The sequence below is a fragment of the Akebia trifoliata genome, chromosome 3, assembly GCF_017979445.1.
Source record: "Akebia trifoliata isolate Shusen 1 chromosome 3, ASM1797944v1, whole genome shotgun sequence".
In the NCBI taxonomy this organism is placed as follows: Eukaryota; Viridiplantae; Streptophyta; class Magnoliopsida; order Ranunculales; family Lardizabalaceae; genus Akebia; species Akebia trifoliata.
In genome coordinates, this window is record NC_141377.1 from 50,870,073 (window position 1) to 50,890,484 (window position 20,412).

The 20,412-nt window shown below is 32.7% G+C and overlaps 1 protein-coding gene across 1 annotated transcript; it reads left to right on the forward strand.

Moving 5' to 3' along the window:
* The first annotated feature begins 6,310 nt into the window (after window positions 1-6,310).
* On the forward strand, window positions 6,311-7,654 carry LOC147407767 (protein VACUOLELESS GAMETOPHYTES-like). The gene has a single exon (XM_086432858.1). The coding sequence runs from the start codon at window positions 6,400-6,402 to the stop codon at window positions 7,117-7,119; it is 720 nt and encodes a 239-aa protein (XP_086288984.1). The 5' UTR covers window positions 6,311-6,399; the 3' UTR covers window positions 7,120-7,654.
* The last annotated feature ends 12,758 nt before the right edge of the window (window positions 7,655-20,412 follow it).

The window sequence follows — 20,412 nt, forward strand, 5'->3', positions numbered from 1 at the left end:
TCTTTGGCCCATGGTAATTTCTTATGGAAAACATACTACAAATCAAGCCAGTAAATAATTGAGCAGAACTTCGGCTTATAAGAGTATAAATTTGTACCTTTGCATTCATCTCTCATCTTTTTTTTTTGAGTTAGGATCTTTGGTCCTAGTGTTTTTGGCTTGGGCATATCACTAGTAGGATGGTGACACGTAGCAGCGTGGAAGTTTCTCCATCATGAAATTTTTTTTCAGTTTGCATACTTTCTTGGTCAGCATGCGAGCTTGGTGGGTGTAGATGGAACTCTCGGAGCGTTTCAGCGTGTAAATGTTGCTTGTTGACATGGTGCCGTGTAGAAGGTTTTCACTTCTTTGCAATGGTTCAAGTCTAGCATAGCATCTTGTTTTTCAGGGCCAGAGACTCTATATCTATATGTAGCAGTGTCGCACCATCACCGTCTCACTACTGAGTGCTTCATTTTTTTGGCTTCCTCAGCAAGAGCAGCCGGACGGACTACTATAGTGAATTGAGTGACTACCAGAGTAGAGTAAAAATGTATGGTATAACATCCTTTTCGAGCGAGCCTTTGGGATATCTTGTAAACACTCATGATGCTAAGATTGTTGCCGGCAACAACGGAACTGTGAGGACAATCGATACTGCCACGGAAGATGACGGACAACGAGGACTTTCTCCCTAGGGCTATAAAAAGGAGAGGGGGTCTAACACGCAAAGAAAACTTATCTATCCATTACAATGAAATACTTTCTTATCAACCTGTAAAACATAAGGTGAGATGATCTCAACAAATCATTTTTTTTTGTGGGGTTGATTGATTCCTTAGTCTTTACATTGAGTGTCTTTGCAGCTGAAACCCCAGATTTTCCCATTTACTTTTCACGATATCCTCCAAAGTCTTGATTGTTTTGATAACAGACGAGCACTTTCTCTTCGATATCACCATGAGATACACTCTCCCTATTTCTTTATGTTTGTTTTTCACTCAAAGTAAACTCTAGTTTTGGAATTAACTTCATTTCTTTCTGCCATCTCAACTCCACCCATCCATTAAACAAGCTATGTCATTAATCCTATAAGGTTTATATAAGAATTAATGCCTTCTAAACTAGAAACATCATTTGTATATGTGGAGGATGGAGAAAAATGGAGTTGGACTTAAGACGTAATGGTTTAGGGGGCAAAGGACTTTCTGATATCTATTAGTAAAAGGCGGGTGATCACATGAGGTCCCATCTACATAGGTTTGTATGGGTATATATATTTCTCGTTTTTGGTGAAAATGTGTAATCTGTAATTGTGAGTTTTCTCTTTATAATAGAATTCTTGTGATCCGTGGATGTTCCTCAATTTTATGGGAATCACGTAAATCTATGTGTTTTCTATGTGATTTATGTCTTATTTCGATTCTTTTTTTGATTCGATTGCCCTTGTTTTCTTAACATACTCTACTTTCAAAAAGGCCTAGTTGATGTTGAGAATCTAATAATTAAAAAAAAAAATGTAATTTTCTACGCTCCTCTCTTGTTAATATCGACTGCCTTATTTAAGTAGGAAGGAGAATCGGATACTCGTTGTTACCTAAAGATGTTAAAAGGACTAAAGTGTAATAACCGAGTAATTTCTGGTCTCTATTTTGAGATACCAAATGTTGTTGCTTCGAGGCACCTTTTTTTCTAAAAAAATTCCATAGAAGCTTTCAAGTTTGAAGAACTTCAAAGCAGCCAGTCGACTGTTCTTATTGAACTTACAATATACAGCCTCACTTTGGCTTGAAATTTACAAAAGTTGCCATTGTTTCAAGAAGGCTTCTGTTCCTTGTTGAGAGGATTTAGTCTTTACTGAATTTTTTTTTTTTTTTGTGGAAAATTACTTAATGCACCCTGATACAAGGACATGTCACTTTTCAAAAAGATAGATATAGGGACTTATTGCTAAAATCCCTTGAAAAATTACTTAATGTACCCTCATACAGGGACTTATGACTTTTCAAAAAGAAAGATATAGGAAATTATTTCTTAAAAAACCCCAACTTTTGGGTGATAATTTACTCCAGTCAGTATTAATCTTTTTCTTTAAATGCATATATTAGTGGCCAAACAGATCAAATGTTCAATTAAATCTTCAAAATTATGAATATATCATTCTCTATTCATCATTCATTATTGCAAATTATTGAAGTAGATTGAAAATTACATTTAAAACTTTGAAATTATGAGTATATACTTCTCCATTCATCATTCACCACCACAAATCGTCGAATGGAATGTAATCGCCATTGAAAAACTTAGCTTTTAAAGTTAAAAGCAACGAGAAAATGGTATCTTGGGAAGTGTGTCTTATGGTTAGGTTAGAGGACATTAAGAAATATTTTTTTAACTAATTGGACTATTAAGCATTTAAGCTACTGCCCAAAAGTACTTCAGCAGTATTTAGCAGTAAGATTTATTTAAGGATGCATGAAGTAATTTTCCCTTCTTTTTTTCCTTGAACTAGTGCTATAGATTTGAGCTTGATGAGACATTGAATCATCACCCGATCATGTTGGAGTGGCTTTAAAATTTACATGGATTCACACCTTGGCCGATAAAAAACATCTACGGTTCCATAGACACATACATATAAGCAAAGTGTGAATCTTAAAGTCAATCTAATATTATTCATCATCACCAATGTCTATAAATCATTAAATCCATTGCATCTCAAGAAAACATAATTAGACAATAGTTATTAGGAAGCATATCTTGAGCCATAGATTTTTGATCGATTGAATAAATTTATAGAGACCTTGAGTTTAAAGACATTGACTCTCTTTAATTTCCTTGAATCTAGACTCACCTTCTTCTCTCTTTCTAGTATGGATGGGCTGAGATTTCTTATAATGACCAAGTATTTTGCTAACAAAGAACCTAACTATATGGGGAGGGCCGTCCTTCGTAAGAAAAAACCTAATCAATGGTGGGATCCCTCTCTTTATCTTTTCATAAAGAGTGGTTGTGATTTAATCTAATTTTGATCATGAAATAATTTTTAACTTTATTGTCTCGAGAAATGTTGAGCACCCAACCATTTACCTAACAATTTGCCCAACATGTTCTGTCCTACATGGGTTAGAAGTTTTGGAATGGGCTGATTTTTGGTGAGGATGATCTCCACGGTTAGAAGATCATCCTCACAAAACACCAGCCCATTCCAAAATTTCCAACCCTATATTTACAAGTTGAAAAATCGTGGATCGTCCATTTTTTGTAAATCCTTTGTGATGGGGTTAGAAGTTTTGGAATGAGCAGATTTTTAGTGAGGATGATCTCCTCATCATAGAGATCATCCTCACCAAAAATCAGCCTATTCCAAAACTTCAAACCCATGTAGGACAAAACATGTTGGGCAAATTGTTGGGTAAATGGTTGGGTGCCGAACAGGACCCTATTGTCTTTCCTTTTTCTGAAGTAAAATACTTTCCTTACTAACATAGTAAGATTTTAAACCTTACTAAGGGTCATTTTGCTCAAATGGACTACAACATTGATAATCCAACACCACAACACTTTAAATTTCATCGTAAAACTCATATATAAAAAATCAAAAAATAATTTCTTTTAAGCTGAACCAAGGTTTTGAAAATGAACAACTACCGAACATCCACATGACTCCCAAACTTAAAATTTAAATTCAAAAATAAAATTTAATTTTTTATAAAAAAAAAAAATTTCCCCAAAGTTCATAGAATTTTGTCCTCTACAACCCAAAAGCAAATAAATCATGTTTTTGGATACCACAATGTGAGCCCAAGAAATCTCTTATCAAGAGTGAAATCCTTACTAAAGCTAATTTGACTCTTTTAAGAATATCCTTTCAATTTTATTGTCTTTCCTATTCTAATAATCCCTTCTCCAAGAATATTCCTCCAATTTTATTGTCTTTCCTCCTCTACCACCTTAATCCCAAAGAGGAGGCTCGTGCCTACCATCCCATAAGTTCTCAAATTGTATTTTGGGTCGGTTTTGGTTGAAATCCTTACATAACTAATCTTATTTTTAATAAATAAATGAGATTGGTGAAAGTGGGAAACGCATTTTTTTTTCCAGCAAAATGAGGCTGCTAATTGCATAAACAAGGAAAATATATAATCCATATTTGGTGAGTGTTTTCTTGTAGCCAAACATCTCCTATTTCGTTACATTAAATTGGAGATTCATCATTTCTGTAGCTAAGTGTTCATAGCAAACTAATGATGATTAAGATTTAAGAGATGAAAATTCGCACAAAACATAACTGAGGGCGACTTAGTAATACCTTATGAAAACAAGGGCAATACCATTAGAAAGAACGGGTAACTTCGTTAAAAAGAAAGAAAGAAATAAATAAATACATTTAAAAAAAAGAAAAAGATAGAGAGAATAAAGATTAGTTATGCTTCTTAGTACCTGAACTCAAGCAGACTAAATATTGGCCCCTCCATGTAGTTCAAATTATTGAAGTCCCCCCTCCCAAAAAAATGCCACGTGGTACTTAGCCAATCTCCTGCTTGACTGATAATTTTCATTCTTCTACTAATAACTTCTTTCTTGATTGATTAAGCTCCCTTATGGACCTGTTCATGAAGCCTATATATATATATATTAAGCTGTTAGCTGGGATGAACCAATTACTCAAGTTGCTATATAGAAGTCGTTTGTGAGAGCAAATAAAACTTAATTTTCAGAATTAAAGCTTTGGAGGTTTGATCCCCACCATCTTCACTTTATCTTGTAAAAGGGAAATGAACCAGAGAGAGAGAGAGTTCAGTTTACAACTTTCTTATGGTTCAATTTTGTTTGTCCCACTTTTACCAAAGACAGATCCGAATATAATCGAAAATATGTATTATTGAGTCGATTCCTCATGTTCTTCTTTCATAAAGTAAAAGTGGAATCAAATTAATGTTAAAGAGAATATGGAAACAAATAAAAGAAATATGACTTGCAATGCCCTTCAGTAATCTATGGTCTTAAATATATAATAGGCCCACAGGTGCCAAATGAGTTTCTGGACCCAGAGTACACCTCCCAATGTCCATTCTGATAAAAAAAAATTTAACCCAAACCACGATTCCAATGGACTTGTATCCTAAATTTAATTGATTAAATATATATGAGAAGTATTCAGAGGCCTTAAAGAGAGCTAAATATTTAGGGCCTTTGAACGCTTCTCATCTCTATGATAAAGAGATCATCCTCATCAAAAATCAGTTCATTCTAAAATTTCTAGCCCTAATTCACAAGTTGTTCATTCTAAAATTTCTAGCCCTAATTCACAAGTTGAAAATTCATGGACTGTTCTATTTTTGTAAACCACTTTTAATGGGGTACACAATGTGAAAAAAACCCAAATTTGACAGCCTTGGACTGTCAAATTTCATAAAATTCGATAGACACAGAGGTCAAATTGGTGTCGAATTTTTCATTGTCAAAATTTTTTTTTTCGACGGGTCAAAAGTATCAAATTAATGAAAGATGAGAGAAATTCGACATCTCTAAGCCATCAAATCTAGGAATATCAAGAATTTCGACGATCCTAAACTGTCAAAATTCAGTTTCTAATATTTGTGGGCCTTGGCTCATCAAATTTTCCAGTTTTCACGTAGTGGTAAGAAGTTTTGGAATGAGCTGATTTTTCTAACTCATACATTGAAAAAATGTTTGGCACTTGTTTGGCTCTCTTTGACCTCCGAACGTCACCCTATATATAGATAAAGCACACCACTTCAAACTAGAGAACACGTTAGAAACCAAAATAAGTTTTTCTCTCTCCATATGTAATTCTAATCTTACTATTGATTTAATTTGATTTTTTTACTTGCTCACTTCAAAGTTGGTGTATACATTGAGAACAAATATTTTAACAAAACTAGATTGTGTTGTTTCTTGGAAGCAAATTTGTCACAAACCCAATTATAACTTCTATTTCAATGCACTAAATTATGTGCCTTGGGAAGTGCTAAATGGTCAGGAAAAATGTAATCAAGGACAATTTTGGGAAACTTTTATTAATAATATAAGTTGTGAATATTTGTAAAAATAGACTATCAAATAACTATTAGGAGGCGTTAATCACACAATTAGAGAAAAAACTTCCCTTCTCTGGCACTAGATTTTGTCAAATACTTTCTTGACACTTCACTCAACCCCCTACTCCATTTTCTAAGGTTCCCACAAATCCACCAAAGTTATTCTCAACTTGTAACTATTAAACAAAGTAGATGCTTAGAAGAATGTTAGGACACCCCTTTTTTATGTTTTTAACTATTCAAACCCAAATCCAAAACAGCCTCCTAATTACTTTCCTCCTCAATATAAACAAACCCATCTCTCCACTCCTAACAACAAAGAGAATAACTGAAACAAAAGGATTCCAACATACCCATGAAGATTGACAAAGAGATTTCTCACCCCACCCACCACCACAATCTTAGGCTGGAATACTCCGAAATCCCATTCAATTGTGATGGGTGTAAGGAAGCTGGCATCGGCCTCAAATACAAATGTGAACAATGCGAGTTCGACCTACACAAGGCATGTGGCATGGCACCTCCTATCATCACCCACCCTTTCTACAAGAAATGTGAATTTGAGTTCTACTATCGAGCTCCTGGCACGGTCACAAGGATATGTGACGCATGTAGGAATGATGTTCTAGGCTTTGTGTACCATTGCAAGAGATGTGGTTTTGATCTCCATCCATGCTGTGCAAATCTCCCACAAGTCCTAGATGATGGAGAACACAATCTCTACTTGTGTCTCAAGCTCTCTAGCGCGTGTCATCGTTGCGGAGGCAAAGGACTTGGTTGGTCTTATAGGTCTGAGTGCAAGAACTATTACCTTCATGTGTCATGTGTGAAAGAATTGCTTGTAGAGAGTTGGCAAGCTATGTATCTTAATGTGGACGAGAACAAAGTCAGAGAGATACAAACAAGAATCCCAAGCCTTAGAGGAACCTTGCAGAATCATCATAGGAGGAGAGGAGGTAAGGTGAAGAAGTGTTGTCAGATTGCTGGTGGTGCAGTTCGGGTTATCGTCTCTGCAATTCTTGGAGATCCAACGGCTATGATTGCAGCTGTGGTTGGGGGTTTCATATCCAAGTAACAGAGGAAAACTTAACAGCATGGGGTTGGGTATTATTGCTTTATATTATGTGTGCAATGTTGTTTTAGTATATATATATATATATATATATATATATATATATATATAGGTGTTTTATTATGCAAAAATTACTAAATCAGCCATGTTTTATGATATGTACGAAAATAGGCATATACCCAATTTCATAATTATGTGATTTTACCAAACTGGTTATATATTCTTTACTTTTTCAGCCTTCTTGTAAACTTACATAACTGAAAGTGCATAAAAGTAAATCCATCAAAATGTCCTTACAATGACCATTCACGAGAAAACCATTTTCGTAAAAAAAAAAGTTATGAAATTGGGTATGTTATTTTCTTAAATATTGAAAGACATGGCTGTTTTAGTAATTTCAGTACTGCTTTAGTAATTTCCCCTAAGTTAAATGGGTCATATATTTAAGTCAGTTAATGTATTTAATCATGTGTGTACAAAGTAAAGATTACATGTTGCTATTATATGTATTAAAATTTACATCATATTATGAAAAGTATTGAAGAGATTTTCTTTTAAATTTTCTGATTCTCTACTCCCTGAAGTTGAGTTCCAAACCCATCACCTTTAATTTTCAATAGCGTTTGTCGCACAAACAAACGGCCATGATTGAACCAACGTTTATGGGACAGGACAGCTTTCTGGTTTAATCAGTAAGGAGTTGGCCCACATAAAGGATTGCTAGATACATAAACCACCGATTATATAGGATACAGGGCCAGGCCCAATAAAACTTGATGATGTTTAAGCCCACAGGCCGAAACTGTCAAATTAATGAAGGATGAGAGAAATTCGACAGCTCTAAGCCGTCAAATCTGGGAACATCAAGAATTCCGACAGTCCTAGACCATCAAAATTCAGTTTCTAAAATTTGAGGGCCTTGGCCCGTCAAATTTTATGTCGAATTTTCCAATTTTCACGTAGTGTGGTATGCAGCTGACGTGGCAAGGGCACAGAACCATAGATCATTTTCATCATGTGCCCTTGCCACATCAGCTACGTAACAAGACCGCGTGCATTCATCATTGTTCCAAAAAAAAAAATCAAGCAATTCGTCTGATTTAATTTTGTGTGTTGCTATTAGGGCTTAAAATGGGTCAGTTTTGGGTCGGATATGTGTCTACCCATATCCATATTTGGATTTTTAATTTCGGTTCAAATCCAGATCCTACTAGTTCAAATCATATCCGATTTTTTTTACTTTCATTAAATCCATATCCGGATCTAATCCGAGTGCCGAATTAATTGATTCAAGTCGGTCGGGTTAGATAAAAAATGTGATTTGAACACAAGACCTCTCCCCTTTTGAAAGGAATCTTTGACCATTACACCTAATACTCATTTGTTGACAAATGATAGACTAAAAAATATAAAAATATAACATACAACATACAAAAATAATACATCATTTGGATATAGATGGATATAGGGATGAATCCATATCCGACTCGGGTCAAGGGACATCAACCCATATTTTTATTCGGATATGCTTGAAGAAAATCCGCTAAAAATCGGGTTCGGATCACTCGGATTTCAAATAAAATCCAACTCATTTTAAGCCCTAGGTTCTATCAATGAATGGGCCAAACGTTCATGGCCAATTGAGCCCAAAAAAGTGTGCTACAGTAGGCCGAAGAGATGGTGGACCCACTCCCAGAAATACAGAATCTGGACTCTTTCATAATCTGAAACTTTGAGTGGGTAAAGGAAAATATTTTCAGTTGGGGGAAAATTTTCCTGCATTTCATGTCAAAAAGTATTTTAAGTTGTATTATTATGGGCACTGTCCTGTATTCATGATATATGGGGATTAAGGTGAGAAAACAATTAGAATTGGATTTATTATTGGATTAAAACCATTATTTTCCAACGTAATCTTCGTCAAACATCTCTCATAAATTGTCTAATGGTTACCATCTCTCATAAATAGCATATTGATCCTATATAGGTCTCATAAATCACAATAAAATCCTTAGAAGCCACAAATCGAAATTGGGCCCACATGTTTGAAATGTCCTCCTATAAGCCTTGCATTGGGTTGACGGGCCGATTAAGAAAAGTTAACCACTGATTGAGCCATGAAACCCATCATATATATAAGTCGGCCCCAGACTCAAATAACTTGATCATGGACTCTACAACTAAAGAGAGAAATGGGGCCACCAAAAATCCCTAAAATTAAACCACAAAAATATAGAATAAAATAAATTTAGCTTATAGATCAATTAATTAAACCCATTAAGGTAAAGTCGCCATCCAGAATGGTGTCTCGTTCTTATAGCACCATATGGTGTCTATGTTGCACTTTTTGTGGTAGATTAAACATATTGGGCTTCATGCCATGTTGAAAAACTACTTGATTAGAAAGCCCGATGTGTTTTAAACATCTACCAAAAGATGTCACACAGACACCATTCCTATTCTATAGGAGCGGGACACTATTCTAGATCTTGATTCTAATTTTAAAGTCATTTACATCGTATGTTTGTTAATACGAAGCCAAAGCCATTTGAGAGATCCTAGATTATTTTGCTCTCACAAGACAAAAAGTCCATCTTTCAAGAAGAAACTCGCATGCCCTCCTTAAGAGAAGAAGTAAAGCTCTTTCATGATAAAAGTCTCCTTTTTAGCCTATCAACTTCAAGTATAAAGAGAAGAAAAAGCCTCTACAATCCTCAAGAGAAGATAAGCCTACACCAACTTTATCGATCAAAGTTCAGTCCATAAATAAGAAAATCCTTACACCAACTTCATAAAACAAAAAAGCATTATAAAAAAACTATTTAGAGAAGAACTAGTAAAGTGCAAAGTATGGAGAGAAGAAAAGTCAAATCAAGTTATAAAGAAGTACAAGTAATGACTTTTTAGCTATAAGTTGAAGATGATGGTATTTGAGGTCATTTTTATTAGTATAATAGTGTAGAACAAGGTTAAAGGATGCACGTTATCTGTTTGAAAACATAAGGGCACCTCAAATATTCACCAAAACTTGCGAGTGTACGTCGGAATCACCCTTTCTTCATATGGTCATTTATGAGTTGTAGATGATGACAACTCAATTTGTATCTTCAGGGAGCTCATGAACCTAACATACTTCTAATACCATATCATGATCTTGATATGGAACATTCTACACAAACTTTCAGAACTTATAAGTCGTAAAATTTGAAATAATTGTAGAACTAATTTAAATATGTGAAATTTGACTCGTGGAGACGTAAGGGAGTTTTTTTAGAAATTACATCACATTAGTACAATAAAAATCAATATAGACTAGTCAAATTGACTAAAAAAAAATTCAACGTAAAACTTGATTTTTACAGAATTCAAACTTGGTTCTATATGTCTCTTAAGATTAAATAATAGTTGAAGGTAAGAACCCTTACGTCATTTTTTCACTGGTCCGTGAAGATCAAGGTCAATGGATGCATGTTGTAAGTTTTAAAAACACAGAGGTATCTCTAATATCGATCAAAACAGGGCGGAGGGAGGACCTAAATCACTGTTTTTTTTTTTCCTTCCAAAAGGTTGATGGTGAGGGCCCATAAGTCATTTCCCCTTAGTATAGTCTCTGAAAATCCATGCCGAGGGATGCATGTAGTTAATTTGAAAGGCATAAGGGTCTCTATAATAGCGGTTAAGACTTGAGAGTAGGTCTAAAATTTTATTTTTTATAAAGTTGAATGGCCCCGCAAGTGATTTAGGGATGTATGTGGCTATTTTGAATATCACACGGGTGTATATCTAATATCAATAAAAAAAACATGGGGCTAAGTCATCTGATTTTGTTTTTCAAAAGTTCAGCCCCTTACGTGGCATCGCCTCTGAGTAAAACCAAAGGGTATAAAGGTAAAATCCATGGATTGATTCGATCAAAAGTTTAGAGGAAAAGTAATAAATTTATCGGATTACATAAATATTTTAAAATCATGACAAATTACATAAATTCACAAAAAATTGATCTGTTTCTATGTTTTCACCTTTTCTTTAAAAAAAAAAAATAATAATAATGAAATCATTCATCACGCCCACATAACAAAATAAGGAATTGAATGATAACCATCTCGCTTTAAGAAAATCATGTTCTTCAAGAATTTTTATGAATCCAAAAGAATGAACCCTTAATTGTTCGTGCCATCGTTGGGATGTTTTCTTTTTGTCTTTCATATATTGGCCAAGCCAATATCAAATTCTATAATTTTTTCTAATCCGAATAAAATCATCACACGCATTCAAAGGCAAAGACAAAAGCAAAGGCAAAGGCAAAGAGAGAGAGAGAGAGAGAGAGAGAGAGAGAGAGTTTTTTTTTTTAACATGGTGTCCAAATCCGTACGCTCAACTAACAGGGGCAAGTCAATTGATCTCTTAGTGCACCATATCTCATCCAAATTCCTAGGACACATGTAACAGTAATATCGCACAAATCACATATATCAGATAAATTGAGATAAATCCTTGTGGATGGATAATTAAAGATAACACGTCATTGACGTGGCAGTGTTGTAGAGAAAAATGTTTATGATTTTGTACACATTACCACAAAACGTTGAAGTCAGTTTAGCATTTTTCAATATATATAAAATTCAAAATGACAAACTATAATCTAGATGAAAAAGTTTCTTTATAATCAATGTCATTCTCTTGATTATATAATCTTTCATCACAAGTCACACTTTGGATTAATTCTTAGTGGTGCCATATGCGTCTCTGTTTTTCCTAGGATGATCGATCAAGAAGAGTCCAAGTACCATTGTTATGTAGAGTCAAATCATTGACTAAAGACTACATATGCCAAAGCTTTGGGGACGGAGATGATGTTGTGTTGAAGATGGTTCTACAACATCGGCTAAGAGAAAGATATTGCGAAGGTACAATCCACAATTCAAGTGCATCATCATCAATATCAATCATCACAAGTAGCGAATTAAATGCCAGAATATGTATACTTTTCGGCTCGCTTGGTCTACATATAATCCATAAAAGTGGTGGCCCACTGTGCACCAAACCTTACCATTGGTGGGCTGCAAGTGGTTCATATGTTAGTGCGACTGGATTGTGTAATAAGATTGATTGGGCTAATCAACCATTGGTTTTTTAAGTATTATTCTTTTATGAATATAAATAAGTGTGATGATAATATGACTTATCAGGTGGCTTACTCAATCAATTCCCTGACGTGACAAGTTCGGGGAAACGTAAATTTGTTTGCCTCTAGATACACGATTACACTTTTCCATTAAAAAAAGTGTATCCCAAGGGAGTCGTGTCTCCTGAAACATATGGTTCTCAAACTTGTCCATGTTAGATAGTCAATTGAGTATGCCACTTGACGAGTCATATTATTAGGACCCTATAAATAAAGGTATTTTAAAAATTGGTGGACATATTTTTTAATTTTTTTTAATAAATTCAACCAAATTGAATAAAAGCCCAACCAATTTGATAAAGATTCAGTTTGGTTTTTAAAACATTGGGTCATCTGAGGGGATGAACCATACTAAAAGAATCTTAGTGTTTAAATTATTGGTAGTGTTTTAAAAATCGGACCAAACTGTTGGTTCAATCAGGCCAAACTGGATTTTGCAATAAAATTAATTCAGTTAGTGAACTTTAGGTTTTTGGGAATGTAATCTGTTTTATGAAAATAAATTAAAGTAATTTAGATATATATAATTATTTTTGAAAAGGTAAATCAATCGAACAAAATCAGTGTCCCATAAATTTGACAAATTTCCTATCCAATCATTAATTTGGCTATCAAAACATTGATTGGTGTTAAATTGGAATTCTGTGAGTGGACACATTCAGAAGTTTTGTTCCCTTATAACTAAACAATTATTAGGCTAACCTTAAGATGGATCATACAAATTGAGTAACTTTTGTATTTTTTTTTTTTTTTCCAATTTGATATGTATTCTATATAGTTGATGTATTCAAATACGATTAGTTGATTTTAAGTGTACCATCATGGATCTGATTATTTTTCTAATCGATTCTAGTTTGTCATCTTAGTGATTCGATAGTGAATTTGCTTTATTGAACTTAACTTATTAATTTATAAGGATATTAGAAAGTAAATATATTTTAGCAAAGTAGAGAGAATGTGGAGTCTTCCTTTTTTTTTTTTTAATATTAATTTCTTTTTGCACAAATGTTGATTTATATTTTCTATTCCTTCTTTATCTTAACTACAAACAAAGATTCCAAATCATAATTTTTAAAGTTTTTTTTCCAAAAATTTGATTCACTTGAAGAATTAAATGTCAATTTTTTTATTTAAAATTAATTATCTATCTTATTAGGTTTCAATAGGAACACATATTAATGAGGTATGTCTTGATTTCAAACGTTTCATACCAAAAATCTAGTTTTGGGAGTCAAAATTTATCCTATATGAGTTAAAAGTTTCGGATTGGATTAATTTTTTGTGAGGATGATACAAAAAATTCAGTTAATCCTGAAACATCCAATCCCATCAAAAGTAATTTACAAATTACTGAAAAAAATTTAAGATTCACTATTCTTCAACCTGTAAATTAGAGTTAGAAGTTTCAGAATGAGCTGATTTTTTATGAGGATGATTTCTATAGTATCATCCTACTAGTGATCAGTTTAATAGAAATAACATCACAAAGGCTTGTTCAACCTATTGCAATTGCAAAGACCATCAAAGACCCCATAAAATGCATGGGAGGCTTCTCATTTAAGGAGACCGCCTTATCATTATCAAGCCCTTCGTTTCACATTCTACGATTGATCGGGTTGTTTGGATGAGTGCTTCAAGTTGAGCGTGTTAGAGGATATAGCTCAAAAAACATTGGATCATAACAAGGATATGATCATGTTTCAAAGTTGGAAACTTGTTCCTCCAGACAAACTATGTGAAGTTGGAAAGATCAAGGTTTAGATTCAGTGGACGACAAAATTAATCAATATTTAATCCTTTAATCATCATCCACTAAAATGGAAAGAAGGTTGAACCCACTCCTAACATTAGAAAATTAAAAGAAAAAAGAAAAGTAGGCCACATAAAGTTGAGTACTTTACTTCATCTTTTAACCCTTAAGTTTCGTTTTTTTAATATTTTCAAATAATTACGTGCCCCATTTGTCGTCGCCCCCCCCCCCCCAAATCTTTTGTTGATGACATTGACTTTCTCATGTACAAATTGAAAATGACCTAAATATCCTTTTTTTTAATTTCTAATAAAAAACCTTCTAAATTTCTCCCTAAAACCATCATCTTCGACTATACAACTAACCATAGTTTGCTCCCACTAAAAGAAAATTCTAGCTCCTCCCTTGAGGTCATGGCATGTAGATCACTTATCATATCTGCACTTAATACATCTAATGATTTTAAAATTAATCTAAGATCGAGATGACTCGTGCAAATCATTCATGTATTAGAGTCAATTGGGTGAAATGTTCGATGTGAATCATTAATCATGTTGATTTATCCAAGATTTAGATCATTTTCATCTAATATTTTTAAAAATATTTTTCAAAAAAAGAAAATTCGGGGTATAAAATAATATTTAAATATTTTATATCTATATAAATTTATACTATAATGAGAAAAATATAATTATTTAACTATAAATAAATTTAAAGTGGTTTGACTCGTCCTAACGAGATGACTCGGAGGAGTAAAGTCGGTATCATTGAGATGAGATACTTTTTGGGATGAGGTTATTATAGTCATTTTGCAGCAAATCATAAGGGTGTTTGTGTAAATAAACATCTTCATGGGACCCCAACACAGTACTTACATCCGTAAAAGAACGACCGCTCTAGTAAAATTTCAGACAGGTACAACCAGCGAATCACAACGATGCCATCACGTGCCTCGAGTTGACACGTAGAGAAGTCTAGGGACATGTGGATATCACACGTGCATTTGGAGGACCCCACCCCAGATGTGACCACCAAAGGCGGCAAGAAAGTCGGCGCAAGCGTCACTAAACGGCGAGACAAACACGGCTGTTATCTTTCCGTTATATTTGACGGAAAAACCTGACCGCCTTTTACAGCTTTGTAATGTAATTTTTTTCTACTAGATTCATTTTTACATTCCATGCTTTCGCCTGATGAAACCAAAACGGAGATAATAACAAAAGCTTCTCAAATTCTCGCGAGAAAATGGATAGAAGTTGATAACTTTTATGTTTATTTTTCTTAGTTAAGGTAGAACTTCTATAGTGCATAAAAGAGAAAATAAACAAAAAATATATATAAATCAACTATTGCTTATCCTAATTTTTTATTATTTATTATTAAAATCATTTTTAAAGTCTTAAATTCTCATAGAAGAAGTTTGATATGGAAAGAAAGAAATGATATTTAGAGCCTCCTACACTAACATCCTACACACTTTCTACAATACTAGTTGTGCAAAGAATCATCAATTTCTCGAATGTATAACACTCATAACTTAAAAAAAAGTATAGACGGTTCAATACACATCGCCACAACCGTATAGTGTTGGGGCAATGTTGTAGGAGTCAATTTAGAATTTTTCATGGTGTTAAAGTTGATCGTGAATCAATAGCATAATGTCACGTGTAGAGAAAAAGTTATGAAGCAGAGAGAAAATTTAGGAAAACATCATTAAACAGTTGCGTTGCTTGGATTTTACACTTTCCGTTATTCGTAAAGCAACATTATGTTGATTCATGAACTTAATACTGACACCTATTTTTATTCAAAATAAATAAATAAAAATATAACTATGATTTAATGAAAAAAAAATGATTGTAAAATTAGTGAGTTAAACCAAATTTGATGACGAACTACAAAAGAAGAATGTTGTCGGATGAGAATAAGTTTCATTTGATATTCTATGACTTGATATGAACCAAATGAAAAGATTTTATGCTTTGATTCAAACCAAATGTAATGATAATGAAACAAAGGATATAAATTGAATCTTTAATCCAATCTAAAATGAGCACTACGTGATAATAAGTTTTTGCAAGGCATTTTTTTTTTCACTAATAACCAAATTGGCTTTGAATTATTTACTTTCTTGCTATAAGAAAATCTTTTTTTTAAAGGAAGATGCTAAAATCCAATACTTCAAAGGTTTGTAGCACCATTCATTATGATGGATTTACTATTAATATTCCTAAAAATTATTTACTATTTTATCATTTAATATAATAGAAACAAAAAATATATATTTATTATATTATCATGGTGCTGTGGTATTTAAATAAATTTCACACTTAAAAATTATTTATAAAGATTTTTTTCATAATGAAATTATTTTTCAGAAGGAAAATGGCAATAGCCAAGAGTTCAAAGTTAAAGGACTTGACAGTCTCCACTAAGATGGATTATCCATCAATATTCCCAAAAAGTATTTAATATTTTTTCTTTCAAGGCAAACAAAAGAAGAGAGGGGTGTTATGGTCATTGTGTAAAGGTATTTTAGCAAATATCAATCTCAAGAGAGTTTTCTATAAGTTTCATTACAATGTGTGAAACGACACAACAAAAAGCACACAAAAAATAAAAATCACATGAATAACATAAGAATTTACGTGCTTTGATAATGTGCCTATGTCCACGAATCAATATCAATCTTCTTCATTCACGAAGAAATCAAAGGAGAACAACATATAAAAATAAAACTCATGGTTTTAATCCCATCCTAAGCCCTAAAATCCTTGTACACCACTCTCCCTTTCTCTCTTAGATCCTAGAAGAAGAAATTTCTTGTAGTTTTTATAGTCTTAGAGATCTCTATTTATATAATCAAGAGTTACTAAAACGTGTCTATCTCCCCAAAAATAGAAATCCCAAAATAAAAAAATCATCATAAGAAAATATCACATAATTCTCTTTTTAGTAATCCTAAAAAGAAACAAAATACAAGAGAATTGCATAATGCAACATGATAACAAGAAAATTATTGTATTTTTATTAAAAGTGAGAAAATAGATTTTCTTTCAAATGACGTTTAGTAATGGTTGTGGAGGTTGCTAGTATCCCTATGAAGTATTGAACACCAACATTCGTACTAAAAGTATTTTAAACAGATTCCCATCTATCTTTCTAGTGCATGTTGCTTGCACAATATATAAATGTCATTTAAATAATGATTCGTGATACATTAATTTGTACTCAAGAAATCTGATTCGATGATACGTTAATACTAAAAGTGGATCATTTTCTAAAGCAGTCTCATTTCCTTCTCAATTGAGATAAAAAAATATTAGCTTGGCAAATATATGTTATCTCATCAAACCAATATCATCCAAATATGGTACATTCGTTAACATCAATGAATTAGGAGTATGAACCCAATTCGTAGCTTGATGAACAAATCGTCAAAAAAGGACAAAAAAATAATAGAATGATCTAATTGGAGGTAGATCAAACCTCTTGGACCAATTCAAGATAATCAATCTCCTAAATTCGAAATAATTATGGATTCCCTCTATAATTTGTTCATTTCCTTATTTAATATAAATATACGATAAACTAACAAACAAGTACATGTTAAATGAATAATTATTCAACAAAACTTACTTCATAAGTTCATGTGATAATTACCCATCTACAACTAAAACCCCTGTAACTATAAAATTCTTTAATTAGATAAACAAATTTTACTATTATATAGCCTGACTTATAATATTATCATATTTTAAATAATATTAATTAAGTTCATAACATTCTACCACTCTTAAAAATAATTTTGTCTTCTAGGTAAAAACTCTCAAATCTTCAAAGATATTGAAAGCAATTACATCCATCTTAATAAATTTCTTATAGGTTCTTTGTCTCTTATAGGTCATAATGATACTTCCATAAGCAACATAATTGTTTTTGATCTCTTCATATTTGTACATCTAGCAAATTGTTGGTTTGATAAAGTATGCATCGAATTCAACGAGGAACACAAAATCAATTGTCTCTTTTTCTTTAAAAATCTCTCCTACATTAATGTCTTCTTATTTGCAATTCTTTCTTGTCGTTTATCTTCAGTGTGTTTGGTGATGTACCCATCTATTGTTTTTTTCAAGAGAGAATGATTGCAAGAAATGATCTGAAAGCAATTGATCTATATTTTCTCCAACTCGTCTATTTGAAGCAAGATTTTAAAGACTTAATAAAGAGAGGATTTTGTCATGCGATCTTCAATCATATACGAACACACATTTATAAGATGATCTACTTTGAGACATGATTTGCTCTCTTTGGAGCATTAATTTTTTATATTAGGCAATGACATTGTTCCAAGTTAATACTAATCAACTCTATTATTTTTCATGCACATTTCATATGACTTATTGATCATCATTGCATTTAAATGTGAAAGCATTTAATCAATCAAGAGTTCATTTATGTCAAGTAATTACTCAAGTGGATCTTTTTGAGATTGTTTGGTATGACTTTGAGACTTAATGATTAGAAAGATTTGTGTATTGTTGGAATTAGTGAAACTGTTTGGATGGTGGATTAAGAATCAATATCTGTAGGGACTGCTTCAAAGTGTAGGTTTAGGGTTGTTTGGGCATTGCTTTAGGGGTAAATCGGATGTTAGTTGGGAAATACTATTTTATCTTGGGCATGGGTCTTTATGTGGATTGGTTTATGAGTGAGTGAGATTTACTAAGAATCATGTCTCAAGGGGAGTCATTAACCCAATCATTTTTAGTTGACTTTGGTGGTTAACTCTTTGTACTGAGTGGGCTCAATTTTTTATTTTTGTTTTTTGTTTTTTGAATCAAGTCAATTGTTCAAAGAGGTTTAGAACTGTATGGGCATGATTTCGTATCAAAGTAAAGCCATTGGATCCTCCTAAAGATATGTAACCTATCTAGTAAGGAAGAAATCAAAGCAATCCCGAGAAGTACTCTCGAGATGCCCATATGAAAGTAGTGGAAAACAAAGGCTGGTAAAGAAGTTAGAAGGGGAGCACGTAAGTGGAAGAAGGATAAACCAACTCCTCTTACAAGGCGCTTGGGGGAATCAAGGGATACTTGCCAATTAAGCTCAGATCCCTAGAATCATAATCATGAAAAAAATCTAGGGATTGAGCGTGATCTTATCAAATTAGAAGGAAATTTAATTAGAAACCAAAACGAGAATGGAAAGAGATCCAAATAAAAGGGAAACCCTACATGTATAAATATAAAGTAAAATTTTTCTTCGAGGTTAAATGATTTTGATTGAATAATTGGAGTCATTTTTTTGCTCAGTGTCTACAAACTCTTTAGTGCTTGCCACGTCAAGCATACAAGAGTAGTTTTGTGACTAAAAAAGGTATTTTTGTGAATTAGGAATGCCATTCAATACATGTGGGTACATGTGATTCGTGGATCCCAGATTTTTATGAGCAAAATTTTTTTTGAATAATTGTTGGGAATTTGACCTAAGCATGTCTCTTTGGCAAGTAACACTACATAATTACTCAAATATGTTCTTCTCGTAGGTTTGATCCGATTGTGATATGAATCTTGAGGTGATGGTGGAAAAGCCCCCACAAGAACTAAGGGTTGGGATTGGTTGACTCAAGAAATAAAACTCGGAAACAAACACCCAATCCATACTGTTAAAGCACAAAATCTAACCATTGGAATAAAATAGGAATCTCATAATATAACTACCAACTGTTGGATTTTGTGTTTGACTATGTGTATTGTGTGATTTTTTTTATGAGATTCTTTCTCGTGAGTTTACATATCCTGGCCTTAAATTAGTTATCGTTTTAAATAATAAAAGACTTAGTTTTGGTAAAAGTGAAATAATGAATCAAGATCCATTTAATTAATTTCAAATTTTTACAATACGATTTTGGTATTGTATTCTTTAAAAAAAATTAATTAAAAAAAAAAACTAAAATGATTGAGATGGGAAGATGTTCATGGTGATTTTCTAGAATAACGAATCTTTTAAAAATTTGTATTGATTTAAAAGAACTTATGTTTTCCTGCCAATCTTAGAGGCAAGCATGAGCTCTTAGGTAAACATTGTCCAAAGCGAAAAAAGTCTATAAAATACAAGAAATGAAGAAAAAAAAAATTCTATCCTCAAATGAAATTTAATGCACAACATCAAACATACGACTAAACTGGAGGGAAAATAAAGATTTTTATCAAATAGTGTACCTAGGTATTGTATACCCCATATCTGCCATCTCTTTGATTATGAGACTAATAGTTTGCAAAAAATATTGTAACAAATTTTCAAAAGAAAAAAAAAAGAAAAGAATATATAAAAAAAACTAGTAACCTTGACATAATAT

Bases quoted from the DNA above. Each gene is read 5' to 3' on its own strand.
- LOC147407767 (XM_086432858.1), top strand. From the start codon at position 6,400: ATGAAGATTGACAAAGAGATTTCTCACCCCACCCACCACCACAATCTT.